Source organism: Rhamphochromis sp. 'chilingali' (assembly GCF_963969265.1).
Source record: "Rhamphochromis sp. 'chilingali' genome assembly, chromosome: 2".
Lineage (NCBI taxonomy): Eukaryota > Metazoa > Chordata > Actinopteri > Cichliformes > Cichlidae > Rhamphochromis > Rhamphochromis sp. 'chilingali'.
This window is the reverse complement of record NC_137930.1, coordinates 59,537,909-59,563,309: the sequence shown is the minus strand read 5'-3', so window position 1 is coordinate 59,563,309 and position 25,401 is coordinate 59,537,909. Positions and strand designations below refer to the sequence as shown.

At 43.1% G+C, this 25,401-nt stretch overlaps 2 protein-coding genes across 5 annotated transcripts; one reads left to right on the top strand and one right to left on the bottom strand.

Annotated features, from left to right (window-relative positions):
* Positions 1–39: 39 nt before the first annotated feature.
* LOC308390438 (zinc finger homeobox protein 3-like) lies at positions 40–18,844 on the bottom strand. Its single transcript, XM_080872445.1, has 11 exons — positions 16,982–18,844; positions 12,814–14,521; positions 12,187–12,725; positions 11,804–12,017; positions 11,044–11,151; positions 10,802–10,938; positions 10,526–10,636; positions 8,835–8,997; positions 3,998–8,721; positions 3,244–3,909; positions 40–3,131 (listed from the first exon to the last, which is right to left on the bottom strand). Exons 2-11 carry the CDS (start codon positions 14,483–14,485, stop codon positions 3,015–3,017), a joined length of 8,451 nt encoding a protein of 2,816 aa, XP_080728571.1. The 5' UTR covers positions 14,486–14,521; positions 16,982–18,844; the 3' UTR covers positions 40–3,014.
* gtf3c6 (general transcription factor IIIC, polypeptide 6, alpha) lies at positions 16,458–25,401 on the top strand. Of its 4 annotated transcripts, XM_080872458.1 has the most exons (9): positions 16,458–16,639; positions 20,873–20,914; positions 22,339–22,738; positions 22,815–22,848; positions 23,130–23,210; positions 23,306–23,369; positions 23,628–23,672; positions 23,766–23,873; positions 24,054–25,401. In XM_080872458.1, the coding sequence occupies exons 3-9, from the start codon at positions 22,638–22,640 to the stop codon at positions 24,179–24,181; spliced, it is 561 nt and encodes a 186-aa protein (XP_080728584.1). In that variant the 5' UTR covers positions 16,458–16,639; positions 20,873–20,914; positions 22,339–22,637; the 3' UTR covers positions 24,182–25,401. The 4 variants fall into 4 exon arrangements, with proteins under 4 accessions (XP_080728584.1, XP_080728586.1, XP_080728585.1 ...); XM_080872460.1 differs by lacking the exon at positions 22,339–22,738 and having other exon boundaries at positions 16,460–16,639; XM_080872457.1 differs by lacking the exons at positions 16,458–16,639; positions 20,873–20,914 and having other exon boundaries at positions 22,442–22,488; positions 22,592–22,738.

The window sequence follows — 25,401 nt, the reverse complement described above, 5'->3', positions numbered from 1 at the left end:
GGCTTCTCTCGGCTACACCAAAAGGATGAGACCAGAGCGTGCACCAAAGCAGACTTTATTTAGCTCAGTGGAGTACGGGGAGGGAAAGGAAGAGAAACACACACCAGCACAACTGGGGTAGGGAGAGTATAGAGACACACTAAACCACTGGAGCAGGACATAAGGACAGGTGCACATCACAGGTATCTTTTTGGTCATCACTATGGCAACAACATATCCAGGAAAAAAAATGAAAAGAACTGTTTTACCTACAGTAAGGATAACAGAGTCTCTTCACCATAGAGTACTCCAATATGTACATCTTACAGTCACTAAGATCAAGAGAATACGAGAGAAATTAAATCTGAAAATAATCAGTATATTTTTAAAAAAAACTGCCTTTGTGGTATTTGGAATGCACATTTCTGTACAGAAGAAAGCTCATTGGTATTGTCGTAAACATTGGTTAGTTAAGAACGAAACATGACAGAGTTAGTCAGTCCACATCCTTTGGAAAGTCGGCTGTGATGTCAGTCTGAGTTTAGCAAAGCTGTTTAAGCTGGACAAACGGACAAGAGACATTGCAACACAGAAAGACATCAACCAGTAGAGGGTTTGGGGCTGAACTCCTTCAAAGAACTGCAGTATCTCCTTAAGCATTGAGAAGTAAATGCCCCCGGAGGGTTTCTCTCAGACTGGAAGCTTTAACAAAAAAAATAGAAAAGAAAAAAAAAATTCTGATATTACGAAAGCCATTTCTGTTTTCTGAGAAAGGGTAATTATTATGATACTGTAAAAAAAAAAAAACTTGATGGAATTGAGCCCCACATATCCATTTGTTTCTGAACAGAATAAAAGAGGAGCAGTTTATCAACAGCATCACAGGTATCATTACAGTTTGTAGTCATTAAAGCCTAGTGGTAAAGCGATCAGAGCATGCATCTTTCTACAGTATCGTTAGAAACTACAGTACATTAGCAGCAAACTGGACATCCTTAAGGGCTGAAGTTCAACACTATGGTATAAAAGAAAAATAAACTGCAACATTTCTCAAGAGAAGTAAAACTCTTCAACCGCTATATTACAGACTGCCATGGCTCTAGTTTGGGGTTTTGGTTACAGTCTCCAGTGTGCTTATGAGAGGCAGAAAACAGTAGCTTAGATACAGGGACTCCTTCCTTCTTTAAAAACAGCAATACATCGTCAAGTAAACAGTAGCGCTTATTTTTTTGTAGGTCATATGGTTAAAGTATTATCACGTCTTTGGATTTTTGTCTTAAAGCATTAATTATTGTTTAGCTATTATTGTTATATTATCATTATTACAGATAGAATAAGGACTGGTTGCAAATGAACAGAGGAAGAAAGGTAGTGAGAAAAAGCGGAAAGTGGGTAGGTGGGGAGGGAGAAAAGGAGGGAAAATAAATTAAGTGTACAAAAATAACATCAATAACATCCGAAGTTTTTTCTCAGCTTTGCGCAGTAGCTCTCTTTCTGTAAGTGGAAAAGAGAGCTATGTCTCAAACATCCAATGAAGTCTCGAGTCAACCATACAAAAGCTAAATACTGTACATTTACCCCTCACGCTATTAAACACTTTAGTTTCAATAAGGTTCTTTTTTTTGTAACAATCTATTACTCAGAGGTGAAAAGCTCAGATCTTTGAAATACAGAGATGTTTTTTTTCTTCTTTTTTTTTTTAAAGATATCCTTTAATACTTAGTCCATGGTTAAACCGTGTCTCTTCTGTTTTAAAAACAGAAAAGTCCAGTATTAAGATCACATTTGAAGCAGAGCCATGTTGAGCTGTTGACCTGAGCATAGAAAGCTTTACATTAATCACATAACATTGGTAAGCCATTGGTATATTCAAATAGAACGGAAAGGCAGTAAGTCACCTCGCCTGAACATATCAAAGCTGTCATAATCTTTTCATAATCATGACACTATTATATCGAAGCAAGACAGTTTATCTCAATCCATAAGATTTATATTAAGAAACTATGACTAAACACACACAACGTAAATTCGAGTTTGGTTAAAGTTTTCATATACAGTTTAATGGTTGAGTGCTATAAAAAAATAGTTTGTCCCTTTTGGGACAAACTGGCCTTTACTTTCTGTGCTATTTGGGCTGTTATCCACTAAAGGAACATAGAAGGAGTACATGTACAACAGAAGACTCATCATTGGCTTTTGGAGGGTGAAGCTGCATTCTAGCACCGGGTCAGTCTATTGGTACTCGGCTTACCTATGCCAGCTGCAGATCTCACCCCTTCACCGTACAGACGTCAGCTCTGCAGTTTGTTATTGAAAACAAACGTGTTCAAACGAAATCCACAGACATGTAAAATTTTGGTTATGAGCTTTGGAATCTGAGTCAGTCTTTACAAAAGCTCTATGCTAATATCCCTGTGTATTTCAAGGATACAATTCAGGTTTTTTTTTCCTCTTCTTTTTCTTCTTCCACTTCTAACCGTTTTTTCTTCAAGTTTATTTTTTGGAGCTCTCTATTTACACTAAAATCTCTTTGACATTTTTTTGTTCCAGCCTCGTACAGACTGGCACTACATGCTACACAGCTAGTCATCTAGCACTGGTCTGGTGGAGGGCCCACTGTGAGTCTGTCGTGCAGACTGAGAGGTAGACTGCAGGTCTAGCTGGGCAGTGAGGTCACATACTTTGAGAATGCTCTTTGGCCTCTGTGGCATCTGGTTGGTTTTTATCAAGGTGGAGTTTGGTTGTAGTAAGGTGTCTGACTGAATAAGGAGAGAAGCTCTTTTTAGAAAGAACAGACTTGGGCAAGAGTTGAAGGAAAAAATGAAGACTGGAAAGCTGTGGTTGACAGGACGTGGTTTGTGCTCTCTCCTACTTTTGGCTGAGAGAGTTTGTCTTTGGGCCACTGCAACTCGGCTTCTTTGGGGCGTTCGTGTTAGAGGGATGGCAGCAACTGGACATGGTGTTTGTTTGGAGTAAGATGGCAACTGCAGGAGGGGTTTTGGTGCGAACGTAGTTGAAGGAAGCAGTCCGCCTCTCTAAGCTCTGTCTCTCTCCCCTGTTCCCGCCGAGAGCTCAGCATTCTCCCTCTCAGCAGAGTCAGAGCTCAGGCTCCTGGCCCTCTTCTCCTTAGCTCTGGCATTTTGGAACCAAACCTTCAAAGAATATTTAAACAAAACAAATGTCAACAATCATCAAATATCATTTTAAAGATTTTTCCTCTTTTTTTTTCTTTTTTTTTAATCTTAAATACTTAAAAACAATTACCTGCACCACACGGTGAGGCAGACCCAGTTCCTGGCCCAGTGTCTCACACTCTTGTCGGTTGGGTGTGCGATGGCTTCTGTAAAAGTCTTTCAGCTGGAGTAACTGGAAGTGGCTCATCTGTGTCCTTTGGCGCTGCTGTTGTTGATGGTGCTGCTGCTGCAAAGTTTGTGTCTCACCCCAGTCTGAGCTTGGACCCACAGATCCTTCAGGACTAAGAGACCCTTGGTCAGCCATACTGGAACCCTCCTCACACGGGTATTCCTCATCATCTTCCTCATAGTCATCATCCTCCTCGGGGTTGTTTAGATGAGTGGTTGAAGGCAAAGTAGTTAGGGGTAACTTCATACTTGACTCTCGGTTGCTGATGACATGGCCGTGGTTTGGGATTGGGCTGGAGGATATCGATGGACCTGGTCTGTCCATGACAGACATAGCCATCCCAGACTGCCCACTGGATCCATTGCTCATTGTTAAGTTGAAGCCTGCTCTTTCAGCCTCTGCCCAGTGGCGTGACCTCATGTGTGCATCTAGAGCACTTTTCACCTTGAAGAGAGCCCTGCAGAATGGGCATCGCAAGTGATTCAAACCCAAGCTGAAACTGGATCCTGGCCCCATTGACCGGAACTGCCCTTTTCTCTCTCTCGCTCTGGTATTCTGAAACCAAACCTGTGAAAGGAAGGAAGACATGTGCTTTAAAATTCAGCTGAACCAACACCACAAAATTATCATCACTGTCTTCTCATCTATTCAGTACCTGAACCACTCGTCTCGTGAGACCAACATCGCGTGCAATGCTTTCGAGGACTCCTCTGGTGGGGTTAGAATCCAAGCTGTAGCGCTGATACAACACTTCAAGTTGTTCTGGAGTGATGGTGGTTCTCTGACGTTTATCTCTTCTGTGCTCCTCCTCGACCTCTCTGCTGCCCCTTTGGCCCTCAAAACCGGTCTCTGATATATGCGCTGTACCCTGCTTTATGGTTGTCAGGGGATTTGTAAGTGTGTTACTAGAGTGATCAGAGAGTGTGTTCTTCATTTGTATGTTGTTTAAGTGCGAAATCATGGGAAGTGTGGGATTTGAGTGTATCTGGGAAAGCATTTGGCTCGCCATTAAGGGATGGTTGGGGTGAAGCATCATATAAGGCATGGTTCGGTCTGTGAAGCTGGAGTGGAGGAGTTGCACCTGGGATTGAGCTGCTAGGAGGTGTCTGGTCTGATGTTCCTGCCACAGCTGGAATGATGGCAAGGATGCTGGACAAAGATTGCACTGGAATTGAGCCTGGGTTTGGAGCTGGGTTTGCTGATGGGTTTCAGTGGATGGGCAAGCTGCAGTATCATTGTGACTTGTTTCAGACTCTAGAGCAGAAGGGAGGCTGGGTGATGTCTCAGGAGCCTTTTCAACAGCTTGATCTGAAGGAGGGTTGTGTGTATTCACTTGGTCTGGATGAGATGTAGTGTGTACTGTTTTCTGTAAAGAGGAAGTAGCAAGAGGCTGGGATCTTTCTAGAGTACCTTCTGTTGGCAATTTGGTCTCAGGTTGTAGAGAAAACCCTGTTTTCATGGCTGGAATAGTTTCTTTAAGCTGGATTTCTGCATCTGAAATTCTTTTTTCAGTATTATCAGGAGCTGCATTTATGTTAGTTCGAGGTGAACTTATTTTATCTTCTTGCTTCTTTTGAGCAGGTGTCGGTTCACCTTTGGCTACAGGATGCTCACTTTCTGTGCAGTGAGTAGAAGAATCAAGGGCAGGTGAGTCAGGTTGGGTGTAATACTCATACGTCAGATCCATGGAGTTTTCATTCTGAGAGTCACCTTGTCCTTCATCCTCACAGCTATTATCCTGATTATTATCATCATTCTGATAGCAGCCATTTCGCTGCTTGTGTATGTTGTCAAGCTTCACCTCTAATCCATCATCAGTGCCTCGGTCTTGATTTTTGCGGGCTCTCTGCCTGGCATTTTGGAACCACACAACAATGACCCTGTTAGGGAGAGATAACAGAGCAGACAACCTGTCATATTCTTCCTCTCTGGGGTAGGGAGTGGCCTCAAACACCCCCTGCAGGGTTTCCAGCTGCTGCTCCGTAAAGCGGGTTCGTGAAGAGCGTCGGCCCCTATGGTGTTCTCCTCTATGCAGGTCTGTTGTCTGAGGCTGTGGGGAAGCGTTGTGTGGGAACCCAGGGGACAGTGAACATGGGGAAAGCGCCAAAGACTGGTTTTGTGCTATATCCTCTCTGGAGTCCTCCAGGGCTGTGGTTGGGGGATTATTAAAATTATAAGGAGAATCCTTGTCTCGCTGGCGCTCTTTAAATAAGGTGTTGCGGAACCAGTGTTTGATGACTTTGTGAGGCAGACCGGACGAAGCAGACATCTTGTTGATCTCTTCATCATTAGGGAGACTGTTAATATTGAAGTGTTTCTTTAGAACAGCTAGTTGTTCTTCAGAGATGCGTGTTCGGGTTCTCTTCCCCTGCTGCTGTTCAGGTATTGTTGGGCTGACTTGACTTTGCTGTCCTGCTTGGATAGGGCTGGGTTGGGATGGTTGGCCAAGCAATGCAGGATTGAGCTGTGGAGGCTGACCTAACAAAGCTGGGCTCAGCTGTGACTGCTGAGCTAACAAAGCTGGGCTAAGCTGTGGTTGTTGCCCCAGCAGTGCAGGGTTAAGCTGAGACTGGTAGAGTTTTGCCAGCTCAGGGTTTACACTCGAGTCTAACCAAGGCTGGGGCTGAAGAGCCACAGACTGCATCACAACAGGAGGGAGGAGCGGTAGCTCCATGGGAAAAGGAATTGGTGGTAGAGGAAGCTTTGGTAGGGGTAGTGGTGGTATAGAAAGTTGAGGCAAGGAAAGAGGGAGCATAGGTATTTTGGGTAAGGGAAGAGGTAAAGGGGGAGTGTTCTGGGAAATAGGGGCAGCAGGTGTGGTTGAGATCTGGATGGGTGTCTCGTGCTGTGAAAAATCTAGAGGTTGACCAGGAGAAGCAGGAGAAGCTGAAGGGGCAGTTACTGTTAGGTCTGAAGCTGTAGAATCTGCTTTATTCATGGGTTCTGAACCTGGTGAAGATTCAAGGGTTTTAACTTGAGCCTTCATTGGTTCTGGTGCTTGTTCTGATTCTGAGCATGCACCTGAAGCAGGAGCTGGAGCTGGAGGTGGAACTGAATCCTCTTCAGATTTAGGTTGTGTAAGTGGGTACATCTGGTCATACTGAAGCCTGTATTCTCTGGAAAACCTCTCCAGGACAGCAGTGGGGAACAGCATTCTGTGAATATACTCCTGGTGGCTTTTTAAAATCAATGCATCTGAAAAGAACTTGCCACAGTCTCTACACTTCTTCCCTCTTTCACAGCATTTCTTCTCTTTATTAGTCGATTCTTTGCCTCTGTCCTCACTTTTCTCTTCTGTCAACCTTTCTATGTTTCCATTGCCTTCCACTCCTTTATCACAGCGCTCAATCTTTCCAGCCTGTAGTTTACAAAATAGATCTCTTTCCTCTTCTGAGCATACTTCGATCTTGTTTATATCAGAAAACTCTTGCTTATCTGGTATTTTTTGAGTGGCTGTCTGCTGCTGGTGCTTGTGTCTACTCTGTATATACTGCAGTGCTAACTCATAGCCATAACTCTGCAGAAGGGCTCTGAGAGGCTCCCCATTCACAGCAGCATAGGGCACTCTGGGAGGAGGACACTGCAATCCAAGTAGATGAAATGAGGAGGAAACGGCTTCCTCCTCCCGACTCTCATTTTTAACAACAGGAGCATGCATTTCTCGTTTTTCTTCCTCAAAACTAGAATTGCTGTTTTCTTTTTCTGTCTGGTTAGTAGGGGGGTCACTGCAGACTGCATCAACCTTTGCTTCACACTGTGAAAGATCCTTTGGTTGGGTATTAACTGAACTTGAACTTTGTTTCTGGGTTTGTTTCTCATCTGTTTGAGTCTCCCTTTTAGCCTCTGTCTTAACCTGCTCTTTCAGGATAGAGCTGGCAGATATCAAGTGGCTACATTCTGGGCTACTAACAATGAACTCTGGGTTGAGCTTCATTTCTCCAGACATGTAAAAGGGCAGAAGAAGTTGCTGCTGAAGAGAAAGCAAATTGTCTGGGGTCAGGGAGAAGTGTTGTTTAAGGAGATTCTCTGGCCCTAAGGGAAGGTGCTGCATAACTTGAGACTGGAGCAAAGCTGTGTGCTGCTGTAACTGAGCTTGGACCTGTGCCTGGGCTATCTGCTGCTGTTGTATTAGCATTAGCTGGTTTCTTGAAGCTAGAAGATCTGACACTCGCTTTTTAGCCTGCGGGCTCTCTGTTGGGTTGGACAGGATCGGCTGGGCGTCAGCTACTAAGCCAGAACCAGCTAATGAAGAATTTGACGAGCTCATGCCATCTGGCCTCTTGGTGAAAGGCAAACTCTTCAGTGTTTCTTCTCTAGTGGTAGCGGCCTGAGTAGCTGTAGTGGGGACAGACTGTGGAACAGCTACAGTAGATGCAGGCGTCTGTGATGTGGGATTCTGAGCGGCACGCGCTCTAGTCTGATGAAGGACTGATCGAAGGTGTATATCCAGTGTGGAACTCTGGCTATAGCCCACTCCACACAATCGGCAGCGGTATGGTCTAGGATCTGGGCCGCGGGGAGCCTCTGGAGCAGCAACACTAGTGCCAGTTTCCTGCAGGGCTCGTCTGGCCCGGTGGAGATGGGACACGGAGTTATAATGGACCAGAAGGATCGTTTTCTGAGTAAAAGATTCAGAACATGTGGTGCACTTATAGGGCCTGGATGGATCCAGATAACGGTCCATTGTGGGGTTAGAGCTCTTTTTGACAAGAGAGCTGGAACCAAGTTCTGATAAGATCTCCTCATGTGGCCCTTTCTCTGGCTCAGTTAAATCCTCCTCACCTCCATCCACTTCAGAAACCATGCCTTTCTCCTTATTTTTAACATCTTTTTGTTCATCTTTTCCCTCCATGCTTATTGCTCCTTCATCTATGTCTTCATCCTCTCCCTCTCCTGCTTCTTGACCCACTTGGGGTGATAAACTAAAATCTTGTTGAGCTGAATTCTTGTTATTCTCCATGTATTGCACAGTATGAGGTGGCCATAGCGTATTCTGTCCCTGTGTGCTGTCCAGCTGTGAGTGCGTGTTCTGCATGTGTCTCTGCAAGGCCTCCTGACTGCGGCATTGTCTAGAACAGAGGGGGCACTCTGTCGCCGCCCTCATGGCATGGTACTGCCAATGCAGCTGGAGCTTCTCCTGAGTGGGGAACGCCAAGCTGCACCTGCTGCAACGGAACCGGTAACCATGACGATCAGAAAGGGGAGGGGGGTCACCGGGTGGTGAGGTGGGAGGCGAGGATGGGGGGATCTGAGTCGGGGATTGGGGAGCCAATCTGCCATTGGAAGGGTGAGTGGTGTTGTCTTCTAGGGGTGGGGTGAGAAGAGCTGTGACATCTTTGGGTGCGGCTACGTCTCCCTCAGTGCTCTCCACTGAAATGCCTATAAAATGTACAGATATAATGGCTGTGAGCAGGGCAAATAAAAGTAGCATGGTGTGCTATTGTTGCTTCTTTAATTAGTAAACTGGTATCAGTTTGGCACTTTACACCAACCTTTGTTTTTCTGAGAATTGGTTGAAGCGCAGGAATCTGCAGCATGGGAGCTATTTGCATTGCTATTCTTGGTGGTTTTATTTTTCTGAATATCATCTGTGAGAGAATCTGCCTGTAGTTCTGTCTCCAGCTGAGGCTGCAGTTGTTCCATGGGTGTTGCGACCTGGAAGAAAGAAAATGTAACGGGCTGTCAGTTTTGGTCTTTTTTTTTTTTTCCTTTGTTAAATTTTCTCACTAAGGTTTGTTTCACCAATTCGGAATAAAAGAAAGCTGGGGTATTCCCAGTGTTTTCCTAATCCTACATTATGAATAAAACATGCTTAATTGTAGAGGATAATAGCAAGCAAATCTCAAGATGTATAAACACAGAGTGCCTGCACTCCCCTTACTGATATCATAAAACATTAAAGTGTATCGTTACATCTTGCACCTGCCTGCACAGCAGTCTAAGCAGCAAGGCACATCAATTTCTTAATAAGTATACATGGTTGAGATATGTGGGTCTGCCCTTCAGTTCATGTGACGCCCTCCAACATGCCCCAAGGGTTTAATAAAACTTTACTGAGCTGAATAATGAATTTATTTAAAATCATTCTTCATATAGAAAACCTCCGTCCCCACAGCTTCAAGCAATAAGAGCAAATACTATATCTACCCGAACAGCTAGCCACCCAAAGGAAAGGACAGACAGCTAAAGATGAGATTTACATGACAAGAGTTTTCTCTGCATAACAGCTTCATAAGAGCAAAAGGGAAGAACAACTGCACACACACACACATGCACGCGCGCGCACACACACACACTGCAGAGAAAACTGAAGGTCAGGCTTAATCTAGAGAGCGTAATTGGAAAGCAAGGTACATAATGGCCATCATCACCTCAGTCTGAATTAATGAACCTCAATTACTATCAGAGAGAGTGAGGGAGGGGTAGGGGGGGAAGGAAGGAGGGAGGACTAGGGGGAGACTAAGGGGTGTAGGATTTGAAAAAGAGCGAGCAGGGAGAGGGAGGGAGGAAGTATGGGGCAATGAACAAAAAAAAAAAACTGCTTTGGAGAAAGACAGTGAGTGAGGGAGGGGTAACGCATAAGAAATTGAGAGAGAGCTTGGGAGAGACAGAAAGGGAGGGGCAACGCCAGAAATTGCAGAATAGGAATGATAGGAGTAGCTGGAGGGGGGAGGGAGGGAGGGCAGCAGAGGGGAAAAAGGGTGAAAAGCAGTCAGTGAAGTGGAGGGAAGAGAGCAAGAGACAAAGGCCACTTAGCATACAGGCCAAGGAGATGGCGGATGGTGATGTGGATAGATGACCGGTCATTGTTAGTTGGAGAGACACAGTAAAAAGCAGGGGGGCCCCTTTTTAGCTTGACTGCACTTCTGGTAATAGAGGGCTACTTAAACATGCATTATAGAAAGACTGGCTTTTCCCTCACTCACTCAGTCAAACCCTCTCTCTTCCACTCTAAGAGACGCGCATACACATACACACAGAATGCACGGCTGCATCAAAGATGATAGCGGGGAGCTACTTAAACATGCATTAAAAAAAAAGCGTTGCCTTTCTCTCTGGTGCCTTCTTAATGGAATTGTCTCCCTACATTTCACTCTGCCCCATCCCCCATCGCTTGCCCTCACATTTTCTTTTGCTTCCCGACAAACGCAAATACAGCAAATACACAGTTGCATGCACTTACTGTGCTGATGAGCTTGTCTACACAGTCCTGCGCCACACTGTGCACATGTGTGAGGTGCTGTCGAAGTTGGGTGTATGGGAGTTTAACCTGGCACAAAGGGCACTGGACAGTCTGAAAGAGAGGAAAGGGAAGGGAGAAAAATATAGAAGGGAGAGAAGTGTGAATCTGAAGGTGGCACAGATCACGCAAGGAAATGCGCGGGCTTTTAATTTGTTATGTCCAGCGGTACATTCTGTATTCACTTATTCATATTTGAATAATTTAAAAGTGTGTCACCTGCTGGTTCTCATTTTGCTGGTGTGTTCTAGGGCGTTTGGTTAAGATGGTGTTTTCCATTTCCGTGCATCCAGATGACGGACGCTTGACTGAGGGCACTGACTCCTTCTTTTCTCCTTCCTCCACTCTATTTTTTTCTAAAAGTAAAAATGAATATGAATATAATTACAACAAAATACATTGTCATACTAGCATCATGTTTAACAATTAGTATGCTGTAGAACTGATGTAAGCAGCAATACCTGTCTCTGCAGAAATCTTCTTTGCCCCCAAGTTACATGTGTCTTTGGTTGTGTCCAAAGGACCAGAGCAGGACTCGCTGGAAGTTTCCATATCTTCACTGAGCTCTCCTGGGAGACAACAAGACAAGTAATTATGTCCTACAAACACAGTGTTTCATACTTTATGTTCCTGCAAACTATCAAGCTAATTGTAGTTTATATTATTCGCTAGGTAACATCATTCAAAAAGAGCAATTTCAGTGGGGCACACTTCATTCTTCTTGCTTGCCTCCATACACTATTGATCAAGTATTGATTCTACATTAGATTCTCCTCAGAGGTGGAGTAAGGGTAATATGGACTTACAACACATCGGTTCATCTCAATAAGTCTTAATCTACACAGAGGCAAATCATCGGATAGATTAAATTTACAAATAAAGTGTTGGACTAGTCATTTTAGGTGCGCACTCCAGACAGCATATTACTGTTTTATCTTGCATGTGGCTGCAGAGTAGGAGCTAGCCTCTGCCTCCCACAGTTCTCGTCCTGGGGATTTGTATTGGTCCATTGATTAGCAGGTGCTAGTTAGCTGTTGTCAGGGGTGATTGGGGATATAACAAGGATGTGTATCGACTAATCACTTTGCTTGATCAATATCTCAGCAAAAGCCATTACTCATTTTCTCGCTCTTTTCATCTTAATCCCGAGTCCGCTCTCCGTTGTCAGCAACCACATGAAACATGAATTAGAATACACCCACACACAGTTCATATTCTCACCCGTGACACCATCAGGGCTCTTCCTAATGGTAAAAATGGCTGCCAGCTCCTCTCCACCCATTGGCTGCAGCTGTAGTAGCCCTTCCCGCTGTTGATGGGTTGGGGTTTGACTGTGTTTCAGTACTTGGAGTTTAGAAGAGGAGGAGTGGTTGCATAGAAGACAATGGAACAGCCACGAACCTCCATCGACTTCACCATCATACTGCTGCAGGAACTAATAACATAGTGAAAAGGAGACAAAGCAAAACAATATTATGAGCTCGCAAAGGTTCCTCAATCTTTTTTAATAACATTACACTTTATACTTAAAGTGTAGCTTGCCATTCCTAAGACGCAAGGGTTTTTGTTCTGGAGTATGACAAGGTGTGGTTTTGTGTACTTACTCTGTAAACCCGGACGCTCGCCTCGTGGTGTGAACTGAGGGAATGCCCTCTGAGCTTCTCCAAGCTGCTGGTCACGTAGTCACACAGGTTGCACCTCAGCTGGATGGGGTTGCCCTTAGCAATGAGGGCAGCCCCCTCCTGACCCCTGTCTCCCCCCTCCTGGAGGTGAGCAGCAAGCTGGTAACGGGTGCGGTGTCTGTCGGTCTGACAGTGTAAGGAGAAGTTAGCCCTCAGCGGGGTGGTGTAACCACACAGCCTGCAGTGGCAACCACCGGCAACTAGGGAGCACCACTCAGACTGGGGCAAGGAACGGGGAGCATTCAGGTGCTGCTCCACAGACTCTAAGCTGTCGGACGAAAAGCAGGAGCAGACAAGGCATTGGAAGACACCCTGGGAAAGGGGTCCAGTGGGGGACAGAGATGGAGCTGGAGGGGGAGACGGGGAAGGGGAGGGAGATGGAGTCAGTGTAGACCCAAGGGTAACTGGCTGTTCTGCGACTTGTTGACTGGTCAGCCGCATGTTCAGTGAAAGCTCGGCACCTGCGGCAGAGAGAAAGCACAAATTACAATTTACACATTTTGAAACTTCAATGCTGGATAACAGTGACAGTTGTGACACATCACTCACCTGTGTTTTGCAGGTGTTTAAGCTGTGGGGCAAGGCTCCTGCAGTGAGACAGATAGTAACCTCTCTGGAGCCGTAGCATGTTATGTGTGTGTTTCTCGCTGGTGGTGTGTATGCGCAGGTTGCGGGCAATGCTGGTCTCATAGTCGCACACGTCGCATCGCCACCGCTTACCATGAGAGTGGGAGTGTGCAGGTGGAGTGAGCTTGGCAGGCTGGGTAGTAGGTGTGGGGATAGAGAGTGTCAGCTTGCTGTATGGCTGCTCATCCACTTCGTGACCATTGGAGGAGCTGCTGCTGTTAGTAATATGAGAAGTGTGCATGTGGCCGTTCAAGTTTCCCCCATTTTGAACATTATTAAGGTGTTTGTCTGACTGCATGTGTATGCTGAGGTTGCCTTTCGATGAGGTAGCATAGTCACACACCTCACAGCGGTAGGGTTTGTAGCCGCAGGCGTAGGTTTCACCCCGGGCTAAACGCGGATGGGGTTTCCCCGACCTGCAGTATACACACACACCTCGTGTTGAACCACCACACACACACTTTCCCTCAGATGTGCCACACACACACTGGCCTCCTGTCTCTGGATGTTTTTCCTTCATGTGGACTTGCAGCGTATGCTGAGACTTGTAGTGCCAGTTACATTTGGGGCATTTCAGGGTTTTGCAGGAATTACGTGAGTGCATTATAGTCATGTGACCAGTCAGTGAAGTAGGAGAGAGGTCTTGGTTGTGGTTTTTAAGGACAGCTTCTTTCTGTTCTCTTTCTTTGTCTCTCTCATCATCCACCTCGGTGTCTAGCTGGCTGTCATTTGGTTCTGGAGCTTTGGCACCATCTCCATTGGAAATGGAAGAATGAGGAACCCCTGCCAGACCATCATCCTCAGCAGGTGTACTGGCAGGCTCTGTACCTGCCAGTGGAAAAGCCAGAGAAGACTGCTGGGATCTAAAGCTCTGAGGAAACCCAGAAATCCAGCCCTGATTTCCCTTAATGTCTTTTACCTCTGTCTCGCTCAGCACGGCAGAAGAGGAGGACGGACAACTGAAGTGCTTTGGAGAAATGGGAAAAAAGGGGGAGGGCTTTGGAGAGGGGGAAGGAGTGGGAGAGGGCTTTGGAGAGGCGGCTATTTTGCTGTCGAGTGTGCCACTGGCCTTTGCAGTGCTGGAAGAAGAGCTGTGCTGGCTCTGTTGAGGTAATAAAGAACATTTGGATTTGGTTTGGCTTTGGTTTGAGATGGCCTCCTCTTCTTCCTTCTCCTCCTTTCTGCCTCTTCTGTTGAGGGCTGCTGGGAGGCCCCCTGTAACTGATGCCTCTCCTATACCTACAAGCACCTCCCCTTCTTCCTTGTTTTGCCCTGACAAATATCCCTCCCCGAAGTCTTCCTTCATCCCCTGCCTTTGACGCACTCCATTTTCCCATGAATGTCGCCCTCCTTCTTTCTGCTCTCCTCCCTGGGTCTCTTCTCTAGCCTGGGACCGCTCTGTGCCCTCCTCCTCCTGCTGAGGCAGGGTCAGGGGCTCTTTGGTAGGGGCCATGGCTGAGGTATGAGAGGATGACCCCTGCTCAGGAATGACTGCCAGGGTCAGGAGAGGAAGAGATAAAGCCTGGGGACTGAGGTCAGCATCTCTCTCCTCTCCTCCCCCTCCATCCCCTCCTCCTCCCTCACCGCTGTCCATACCAGAGGCTACAGCTGCCACACATCATTACCCCACCTGTGTGTTTCAGTTACAGATGAAGAGAAGAAGAGAGCGGGACAGGCAGAGACAGAAGAGTGAAATAAAAAAAGAGAGGAGAAAATGAACAACATATGTCATGTAAATATTATTGCATAACAGTGGACGCATTGATTAGGGTCCCTGGATAGCATCTGTTCGATAGAGCCTTCACAGTGCGCAATCCAGAGGCTGGTTACCCAGGGGTTAGCGTTAGCCCTTAATGGGAAAATCAATAGCACAAGCGCTAAACTAGGTAGAGGAATGCGGGTAAAGGCTACGCAGGAGGTCTATAATATTCCTCAGGGGATAGGATTAAATAAAGAACTGAATGCTTCTGAGCTAAAGGGCTTCGTCTAAATTGCCACACTTAGATAAAAGCAGATAAAAGAACACATTTAAAAGCCTGTGTATCAGTCTCTGTATCTTCTGCTGCACACACTAGGACGCAAATAATATGAGGATACGGGATCATCGTCTAGCACACAAGCGAATTTTACACTGAGAACACACTTTGCACATTAAGCACAAAAACAAGAAGTGAACACAGCTAAATATGTACTTGAATCTCTTTCTTTTTTCTGATTTTAGATGCGTATTAATTCTAATTTGTGAAGAAAAAAAATTCTAATCTGTGGTCACTTTCGAAGCAGTTTTTACTTGTGGTGTTGCATTGCCGTGGATTTTATTTTGACTTATTCACAGTCTGGGTCTGTTATATTGCTTCCATCCCCTGTAAGCTCTGTTGCTACAGAAATACCCAGGCACATAAATACTAGAGGGTAATAAATAATAAATCCCTGCTTTTATTAAACTGAAGCTTTATTATTCATTTGTAATCCACAGCAGAGGCATGTCTGAAAAATGAATACTTCAAACAGTTTATTACAGCTTATTAAATCTACATATTTAAGACTTTACTTTTGTAATTATTACTTTGAAATAAAGCTAGTACTGGCCTATAACGTTCTATCATACTTTAAGATAAATTAATAAAATAAAAAAGAGCAATAAAATTTCACAATGAATCTAATTCACTTTATATAAAAACGTATCACTATAGATACTTCCTTAAAAATGGATAGGTTTTCTCCCCTCGTCAGTTTCTGAATGACAGATGAATGCCATCTAAGACAGATACATCTCTGTTAGCCTGCGTGTGTCCCACAATCTCATTACTGACCTTTTTTAATCAAGGAGAGACCTTAATCTACCCTTTCACCTTCTCCTTCAACCAACCAACCCCCTCTTCCTCCTCCTTAAACACCCCTTTTCTCTCTCTCATTCCTGTAGCCACCCCCTCCCCCTCTCTGCAGCTTTAAGATATATGGCTCATATCGGCACCCTGATAGTGCTTTAATGTACTGTGTTTATGTCACAGGCCACAGACCCTTGCCCACTGCTGCTGTCCACTGTCCTGCCAGAGAATGCTGAGGGACCAAGCAGGCCTGCCAGCAGCTGAGAACAGTCTCTAATCTGATAAAGATTTTCATTTACACTGCAATCAATAACCTGGGTCTATCGGCAATGTAACTATTTATACAAGCATTCCTGGCTCTTCATCGATCAAGTGCGGGAAGCCATCATTTAACAGTGTGTGTGTGTGTGTGTGTGTGTGTGTCTGTCTGTCTGTCTGTCTGTCTGTGCACATGTGTGTGCATCTCTGTCTGTTAATATGCCTGTACCTCTTTTTGTGCTGCTAATTGTGGTGATGTCAATTAAGCACACATGTAACACCTGAAATCCAACATGCACAGGCCTATTGCTGTAGTTGTTTTTTAATATTGAGATACCAGTGGCGCAACAGAAGTTGCAACATAAAAATCATGTGCAAATATACAACAAAAAGTGTATTCCCGGATTCCCTAGACTGGTGTGTGGGTGTGGGTGTGTGCACGAGTGTGTGCTTGTGTGTGTTACAAGGGAGAAGAGAGAGCAGGGGTGTGAGAAGGAGAGAGAAACAGGCAGAGAGAAGAGTTGTGAAGCAATACTTTAGGAAAATGCCTTTTGTCTGCCCGTGTGGGACCTGGATAAACACAGTTGGATATGGACAAATACTGATTTTTATACGTGAAGACTCGGTGGACCATAAGCCAACGACCTCCTCGCAGTCTCAAGGTAAAAGCACTGGTATTTTAGCATTAATCTGAGACCACAGTAGCCGGGCTGTTGGGAGAATACCGGAGGGGCAGTGGCTTGAATAGTTCACTCCCCGTCTCTGTGTTGTCAAGCCACTGACCAACCATCAGCTCCCACACTACTTCAGCCTTTGTTTACAGTGTATCCTAGCCCGATTCATCAAAAGCCGAGAGTGATCAGTAACCAGTAACAGGTGACCTAACGCACAAAAGCTCGATTTGTGAGAATTAGAGGCTACACTGACCAAACATCCCCTCCTCCCCACCGCCGAGTCGCGTCCCTCCAGCTCCCTTTAACATCGTAAACAAATGACACACTTACATTTCTGCAGCGACTCTGGTACAAAGCTCCGCACGCTGAATGTGTAGTAGTCCAGAAAACAATCGCGCAGAGAGTCCACTCATTCCTTATGAATGATCCTCTGCGTTTTTACGGAGCCAGGAAGAGAAAAAAATGGGGAGAGGGAGAGAGAGCAGCGGGGTCCAAGTTGTTACCAAACAACAGTGTAATTAAAGCTACATATAGGCTGTAGTAAACAGAAGATGGGGGGACGGAGGGGTTTGTGCGAGCTCCAGAGGTAGAATGAGTTCTGATCACTGTGGGAGGAAAAACACTTGGCTCTTTATTCCTGCTAATTAGTTTCCTTCAAAAAATGGCTGAGATTACGCCCAGTGCGCATGTGCGTAATTGCGCAGACACCGCTAATTAGCCCGTTTGGATCAATAGGATTCCGCGAGAGAGAAGCGAGAGGGAGGAAGGACGGAGGGAGGGGGGAGAGGCTGCCGGGGACGCAAGGAGAAGACGAGGAGAGGAAAATATTTTTTTAAAAGTATGAGATTACAGCCGAAACATTACATTTTATTCTATACTAGTGTGTCGCTGCTGGAAATTCCAATAGGCGTATCCATTTAGATGGATTCTAAGAAACAAATCCACCCATTTAAAATATCTAGAAAGGAAACAGTTTTGCAGAATTTTTTTTTAAATATGTAATTCTACCAAAACACACATCGGAATGCTGTAAAGTATAAAAACGGCGAACTAAAATCCACATCAACAAAAAACATTTAATCCAGACGTTTTTTACGAATGTGCAAAAATGGAAAACCTGCCGCAAAACGCGACGCTGTCACTGTGCTTCACTGTGAAGACTGGTACAAACACACCAAAAGGCCCTCGAGGATTGTTTTAGAGATATCTTGTTGACATTTGTGCCTGATAAAGCACAGGTTAGACGCCCAAACGTATGCATGATGCCATGCGCCTAAATTACACTATTTTACTAAATCTGTTTGCGATCATTTGGCTCGTAAAAGTTAAAAACTGTGAAAAACTGAAGGCCTTGAGGAGATCTAAAATGTATACTTAGGTCAACAAAGAAAAAAAACTATTATATGGTTGGATATAGGCTGAGAAATAAGGTATTTCATCCTTTTCTTTTTTTTGGATTGATCAGGTTAGTCGAAGCAGTGGACTCGAGTTTGGCATACTGGCTTGATGTTACTGGAAAGAAAAATTCTCTGGAAAAAGTCAAAAATATATATATTTAGGCTAAAGCTAAATTATTGTATCCATTGCTGTCACAGAATCACAGAAGACCTTTAGCCAAGCAGGGTTTTGTTTCCAGTCCGGCCGTCCATCCTCGCCACCGAAATCTATTGTTATGATAATACTATTGTGAATTTCACGCTGGATGTGCAATCTGTCGATCGTCCATATTTTAAAAGGTGAACACCGCATTTAAATTTAAGATCCATAGCATCTATTTTCTTCCCTTTTATTTCTTTTCTGAGCTTTGTTTGTCAGAGCTGATCTCGTCCTTATTTTACAATTGTACATTTTTTTCCCCCACAAACGTTAGTCTTCCTGCAAAAAAGTCCATATATAAAACAGTCTGTAGATTCTCATATTTGATTGAATTTCCACAGAAGCTTAAATGAATATAGGTTTCTGTCAGCTCACTGTTGCGTGAAGCAACCGCACTATTAGGTCATATCGGAATAGGAAAGTCATGAATATAAATTTTTTATAATTATTTTTTCTACCTGTGTTAGATTTAAGTGCACTGACATTTTATTTGTGATTCTCTTGGTTGTCCTCGATTGGTCACTTAAGACATTGCTAAAAAAAATGGCCTTCGTTTGGTACATCTAGTAATTGTTTATGAAAATCTCGAAAACCTGAAAAAAGACGTGATAGTGTGTGTGTGTATATATATATATATATATATATATATACACACACAATAGAAATAATAAAAAAAAAAACAGTGACAGATCTGTTGTGTGTGGTGTGCATCGTGGCCTCACAGCGTGAAGGTCCTGGGTTTGAATCCACCGACCTGCTGGGGCCTTTTTATGTGTGGTTTGCATGTTCCCCTCGTGTCTCCATGGTTAATAACATGCGTGTTAGGTTAACTGGTGATTCCAAATTGATCGCAGGTGTGAATTGTTGTGTCTTTATCTGTTGGCCCTGAATAGACTGGCGACCTGTCCAACGTGAAGTCCGCCTCTCACCCTATCACAGCTGGAATGAGCTCCAGCAAAATCGTGGATGGATCAGTTGTTTTAGTGCCAGCATGGATTTTCTGCAATTTGTTCGTGACAGTATACTATTTTATCATTTCATAACGTTAGGCCAGACATTGTGTGTGTGTGTGTGTGTGTGTGTGTGTGTGTGTGTGTGTGTGTGTGTGTGTGTGTGTGTGTGTGTGTGTGAGAGAGAGAGAGAGAGAGAGCGCGAGAGAGAGAGAGAGAGAGAGAGAGATAAAATGTTAATTGAAGCTTTTGCAATGTGGCTATATGCTGTTTGGAAATGTTTCTGTTTGCTCATACACGTTCATGTTTTTACTGATTTTAGTTTGTCAGATGTTTGTTTCTTATAAATGTAACAGAGTAACCTGTAAGAACAAAACATACAAGGGAAATATGTTTCCCTGACATTTTCAGATACATAGCCCATTTGAATTTAGTCAAATTTCCCAAACCTTAGACTTGTGTAATGACTCCAAGGCCTTCAAATGATCTTTGTTATTACTGGTATTGCTTATCAATATAGATTTTCATTTGCATTGAATTTGCAAGTGTTTTTCATTAAAACAGAAAGGCGGGCGAACACATTTGATGTCTGTCTCGGTGTGAGGAGAACATGTCTGTATGCTTTTGGGCACAATCCACCTCAACAGCGATCCTCATCTAAAAGGTTTTTTTTAAATAGAAAAAAATAGAATATTTTTCCTCATCGGTTTGAACGTACGTCGATCCAGCACAGACGAAAGCAGCGCCGCTCTCTGTGACTGCCACTGAGTTCATTTCCATAGATATAAGTGTAGAGTTGTAATAATGTATTAAAGCTGGTGTGATTGTACATTCAAAATTCACACTCATCCCATCTTTTGCCTAAACACTCAAGTATGCACAGGCTGTAATGTTAAATGTGCCAAGCTTCCCATGCCCTCAGGTGTATGCCAGGGGTTTGTTGTTTTCACTGTAATATATAGTTAGCCCTTCCACCAATTTACCCTGTCAGTACTAATGGGGCAATTAACCATTGTGATACCCCCCAGGCAGAAGGAACAGCAAAAGCTCCACAACTCCAAACTTGTCTTTATGACATTTATATGACAAAATATGGGGGGAAGCTGGGGACCCATCTGACACCTTGGAGGGTCCTTAATGTCACTCCCTCACTTACCTCCGCCCCTTTCTGCCCCAGGGTATGGCACTGAGAAGGAAGTGTAATGCATCATGTATGGACAGGCTCGGGCCTCTTCCAAGAGAGAGGAAACTTTGTACTACATCCAAAGGCTCAGTGGGACAACACTGATTTAGTCCTTCACGCACTCTGTCCCGTACTGTGGGATTATAAATGTAAACTGCCTCATATGCAGACACACTTCCAGTCAACACACTCTGGCTTGACCTCACCTTTCACTCCTGCCTTTTTGGGTGTCTCTTTGTCTGCGCTCACATTCCCCCTGTCCTTCTTACATCCCCAAGGAGGCAATAACCTCCCTAGCAAGAGCTTCCCCTTGAGCCGTTGTCATAGTAACTAGTAGGCTGGTCGACATGACAACCCCTACCATGGTCCAGAGATAGATGATAGGCCAGAAACGGGGAGGGAGAAGGTACATGGGAGATTTGCACCCCCACCCCGCTTTAATTTGCTTTGCCTGATTTTGATTCAAAATCTTGTTGTTTTTTTCTCTCTAAGGGTGAGGTTCAGCCAGCTTCAGTCTCCTTTCCAGTTGCACAGGTATTTATAGACGGAAAACACTCTTGGTGCGTGAACAACTTCACTAAAAAGAGACTTGATCAGATTCATGAAACTTGGATGGATATTGTTGAGAAAAATTGTATTTCTCAGCAACTTACAAAAAACAAAAATTTAGGTTTCTGCTACAAAATGTTACAGTAATAAAATAGGCCTCACAATGAATTGTTAGTTTTGTATAACAGACCTGAACAAACTTAGTCATTTTCTTCCAGAGTAAATCAGTATAGATGATAAATGCAAACAAAAATTAAAAATAAGGATTTTGCAGGGGTGAAGTTTCTGTGCGATTAAATATAGTAGGCTATCTAATCCCCAGACTTCCTAAGATTCCCTAAATCTACTATTAATGCCCCAACACCAGCCGATGTGCCGACTTAAAACAAGTTAACAATTACTACACTTCTCTTAGTTGATGTTAACCTGGCTTTCAGTGGAAGAGGATTTGTGAAAAACAAAATTCAAAAATGTATTTACCCAAATAATGACCTAATATTGCTAATGTGTAAGGAGCTATTTGTCACTTATAGTTAATTGAGTAGATTTGCACAAATTTATTTCACATTTTTCTATTTTCTGCAGCTGTTTTGATAGTATATAGGCACAAGGAGTTAAAATGGAGGACTCTGTGAGAAAAAAGAAGTCCTCTTTAGACACCCTAAGTGGAATGATGAAACCCAACCAGCATCGATAATGCTGACCCTCAGCTGACCCTGATCTCTGACCCCAGAGCAGAGGGTAGCCAGGAAAAAGAGATTTTCCCATAGAGATCAATGAGTATCATTTTTCCCCCTTTTTGGCTATTAAATATTGTTATATATTTCAGGCACGTCAAATGTATTGTAGTTATCAAATACATATAATATTCATTATGATTATGTTACAACAAAATTAAATCCAGGTGAGCATTCTAAGGACAAAAATATACAAAAGAAGTCAGAGTCAACTGAATGGCAGATGTGTTAAAAACAACAACAACATTTCAGCTTTTAGGCTTCGTGGTTCCACTGGTGAGCATTTGTCCTTTTCCAACTGAGCACAGTCCGCAAATTAATATGGCTATTAGGTGCAGTTTCTGAGCATTTTTATATTTCTTACTTTAATCATATAAATGATTTTGGACAGCACACTTTCAGCTCGATGTTTGCTTCTGAAGCGTTTGTATTAGTATGCCTCCATTCACTTCTGCACAGTAACCTAAAAACACTGAGATGCTCATGTTTTTCCTGAGGGGTTGCAGCATTTGTTGATGTCACAAACCTCCAGTATTTCATTTAGTTCTTAATATCACTCCACTTTTATTCTTAATTTAACTGTGTTTGTTTGTGTGGCTGTTTCTTTTATGTTTTTGAATATGTGTGAGATCTGAGTTTCTTTTCATTTTTTTATGCCCCTGTCTTTGACAGATGGATTTCCCCTTGGGGATCAATAAAATGTATCATCTTATTCCATCTCATCTCACCTGATCTCATCTCATCACCATGTCGACCATGGCCTCAAAACAGGAGGGCATTAATAACACTAATGGCAGATGGAGGTCATGAGTATGCCTACAGGTAGCCAATATTTAGATTCAGAGTTCTCAGCTGTTGGCAGAAGACACAGACAAACAGACAGATTTAAGTCCTGATCATTAAATTTCCAGTTCTCATTAAATAGCTCCGCTCTGAAATTTACCTGCAAAACTGAGCAACACCGCCCCTCGATGGACGGACTTGTAACTGAGCGCTACCCGGCAAAACACGCTGGAAAGGCTCTTCTCGGCCACCGTACATTCGCGGAAATTGTCAAAACATTACTAAGCCAGTGAGTAGCGGTTTAGCTCGATATATTTTCTTAATTAAACATAAATTATAACCTACAATATTTTTTTTCATTACAGGAATTTCAGCATGGAAGACGAATGGGAAGAGGAGGTATGAAATGCCACCAATTTACTAGTAGTTCCCATTCGATGTAGCCCCCTGAAGCTACCGCATTAGCTCAACTGCACATGAGGATACAGAGCCGTGTGATAGCGTAACATTTCCCAAGTGCTGGTTTAAGGGACAATCATCACACCAGATAATTTGACTTTTGTGTATTTTTGTATTTAATAATTAACACGAACACGTAAAGAAAAATAACTCTCAGGGGAGTCTGTTTTTCTAATGCACTTTTATGTTTTCTAAAGCATCAATAATTTTGCTCTGTTTAGGAGCAGATTGTTGTGGTGGAGCTCTCTGGTATAATCAACAATGACTTTCTGACCAAGAGTGGGGGCACATGCAAGATACTGGTGAGTTTGAAGCATATTCTGTTGTACTGAGAAAAGAGAAACCTAATTGCTTCCAGTGTAGCTTCATAAATCTACTTTTCTCTTTTGTGTGTAAGGACATTGACAGCGACAGACCCATGATGCAAGTTGGACCGTATGTGTTTGCAGGAGAATATGAAGGTGAGAAATCTTGCAAAATGAAAAAGATTCAAACTGCTTGTACCTGCTGTGTTTGCATCCTGCGAGGATACTTATTCATGTTGATGTCCTTTCTTAGTTCCAAAGAGTCATTTCTAGTCTGATATCTGATTAACTATTACAGATTGTTTGTTCTGGAAATATAAGCCATTAATAGATGAGCATGTGGGTGCCGCTGGCTGATTGTCTGTGAAGTTTTTTGTTGTTTTTTAAATCTTTGTTATCTTTGCCTCTTTAAAGATGCTTTGGGAACTTGTGTGCTGTTTGAGGAGACACCAGGAAAAGGTACCAATTTACTACAACTTTTTCAGTGGTTTTATTTAAGTACTTAAGTTGGGGTTTTTTTTATTTTATTTGTTTGTTTGTTTTTGTCTGCAGGAAAAGGAGTTGGTGGTCTAGATCTGAAGTACTTATGCCACACAGCGAAGAAACTGAAAATGCAACGAATCTTTCTCACAGAGAAGAAAGAGGGTGAAGCAAGCACAGGTCAGCCTGATTGCCCAAATTCAGTGCAGTGCAACATAGATGATCACGTCTAACATTGTTGATACAACTCTGTATACTTTTAGGAGTTAATCAGCACAACCTGCAGTTTTATCTGCAGTTTGATAAAGAATCAACTTTGGAAAATAAAATGCTAAAAACCCAAATATGTCTGTCTTACAGGAAGCTGTGATGGTGGGAAACAGATGGACACAACCTGTGAATCCAGTCAAGGAGAAAATGTTAACCTGCGCGACAAGACAGAAGAAGATGGGGACAATGCAGATTTGGATAACTCAGCAGTTGGCTGAGATATAGAGACTTTGCTGTGCCATAAGCTCCCAGTGTTACATAAAACACTTTAATTTTTATGGCTCTGAGAGACTCTGTAAGAAAAACAAACTCATGCCAGTTAGATTACACTTCAGAGCTAACCAGGAGACATGTTTGAGTTACTGTTATTTTTACACAATGTGTAATTGTTGCCTTTTTTTATACTAAGCCTCTATGTCGGCAAATGTCATGCATAAGTTGTTAAATATTTTATGCAAAACATGAATGTAGTTAAATCACACCCGAATAAAAAACAGAATTTGTCATAGGTTGTCATGTATATTAATTCTCATCATATCTTCATAGGATGGACATACAGATACTGGGTCAGACCCACTCAGCTTAGAATTTACAATAATGAAAATTCCTGAGCAAAGGAAGACAAAACAGGCAGTATAAATTGCTATTTCTCCAATGAGCTACATAAACATATAAAGAATTCAGAGGGGTATATGATTTAAAATATAATGGCTTTCATATTTCTGATCAAATCTACTATTTGGATGGCACTAAGAGTTGGAAGAGCACTGTTGCTTCACAGCAAGAAGGTCCTATGTTTGAATCTTTCTGCCTGTGTGGGTTCTAACCAGGTGCTCCGGTTTTCTCCCACCATCCAAAGTGTATGTTAGGTGATCCTAATTGGCTGTAGGTTTGAATGCAAGTTTTAATGGTTGTCTGTTGGCTTTGTGATGCACTCGTGAACTCTCCACAGAGTCTCTGGCCTCCATTATAAACTGGGATATGCTCAAGCATCCCACGACCCTGTTTTCAAAAAGTGGAGAAAAAAATGGATAGTTGGATACTCTGATGACAATATATAGTGGTAAAAATGAGTGGTTTCATATTTTTGATTAAATAGTTGCTCTCACTGGGTTGAGGGTTTTTTTTGTTTTGTTTTTTTGTAATTGCAGGCCTTATTGCATTTTGTTCTTTTTCATTTCTTTTTGGCTACACTTAGCAAGTTTATAATTGTGGATTGTATAATTGTAGAAAATTGTTTATTTTTTAAACAAATAAAAAAGCCGAAAAAAACCGACTTCTATTTACTTGTGCTTGTTTATGTGACTGCTTCTTTTATGCGTCTGAATATGTATTAGCCAAGCTTCTCTTCATTTTTGTAGCCTCTGTCTTTGACAAATGAATTTCCCCTTGGAATCAATAAAATGTAACAACATTAATACTATACAAAAATATATAA

Bases quoted from the DNA above. Each gene is read 5' to 3' on its own strand.
- LOC308390438 (XM_080872445.1), bottom strand. From the start codon at position 14,485: ATGGACAGCGGTGAGGGAGGAGGAGGGGATGGAGGGGGAGGAGAGGAG. The intron at 10,939-11,043 runs GTATTGCTGCTT...TTTTACTTTTAG, and splicing joins GAAGATTTCTGCAGAGACAG to AAAAAAATAGAGTGGAGGAA. The intron at 10,637-10,801 runs GTGACACACTTT...CCTCTCTTTCAG, and splicing joins AGCAAAATGAGAACCAGCAG to ACTGTCCAGTGCCCTTTGTG.
- gtf3c6 (XM_080872457.1), top strand. From the start codon at position 22,457: ATGGCAGATGGAGGTCATGAGTATGCCTACAG. The intron at 23,211-23,305 runs GTGAGTTTGAAG...TTTGTGTGTAAG, and splicing joins GGGGCACATGCAAGATACTG to GACATTGACAGCGACAGACC. The intron at 23,673-23,765 runs GTACCAATTTAC...TTTTGTCTGCAG, and splicing joins TGAGGAGACACCAGGAAAAG to GAAAAGGAGTTGGTGGTCTA.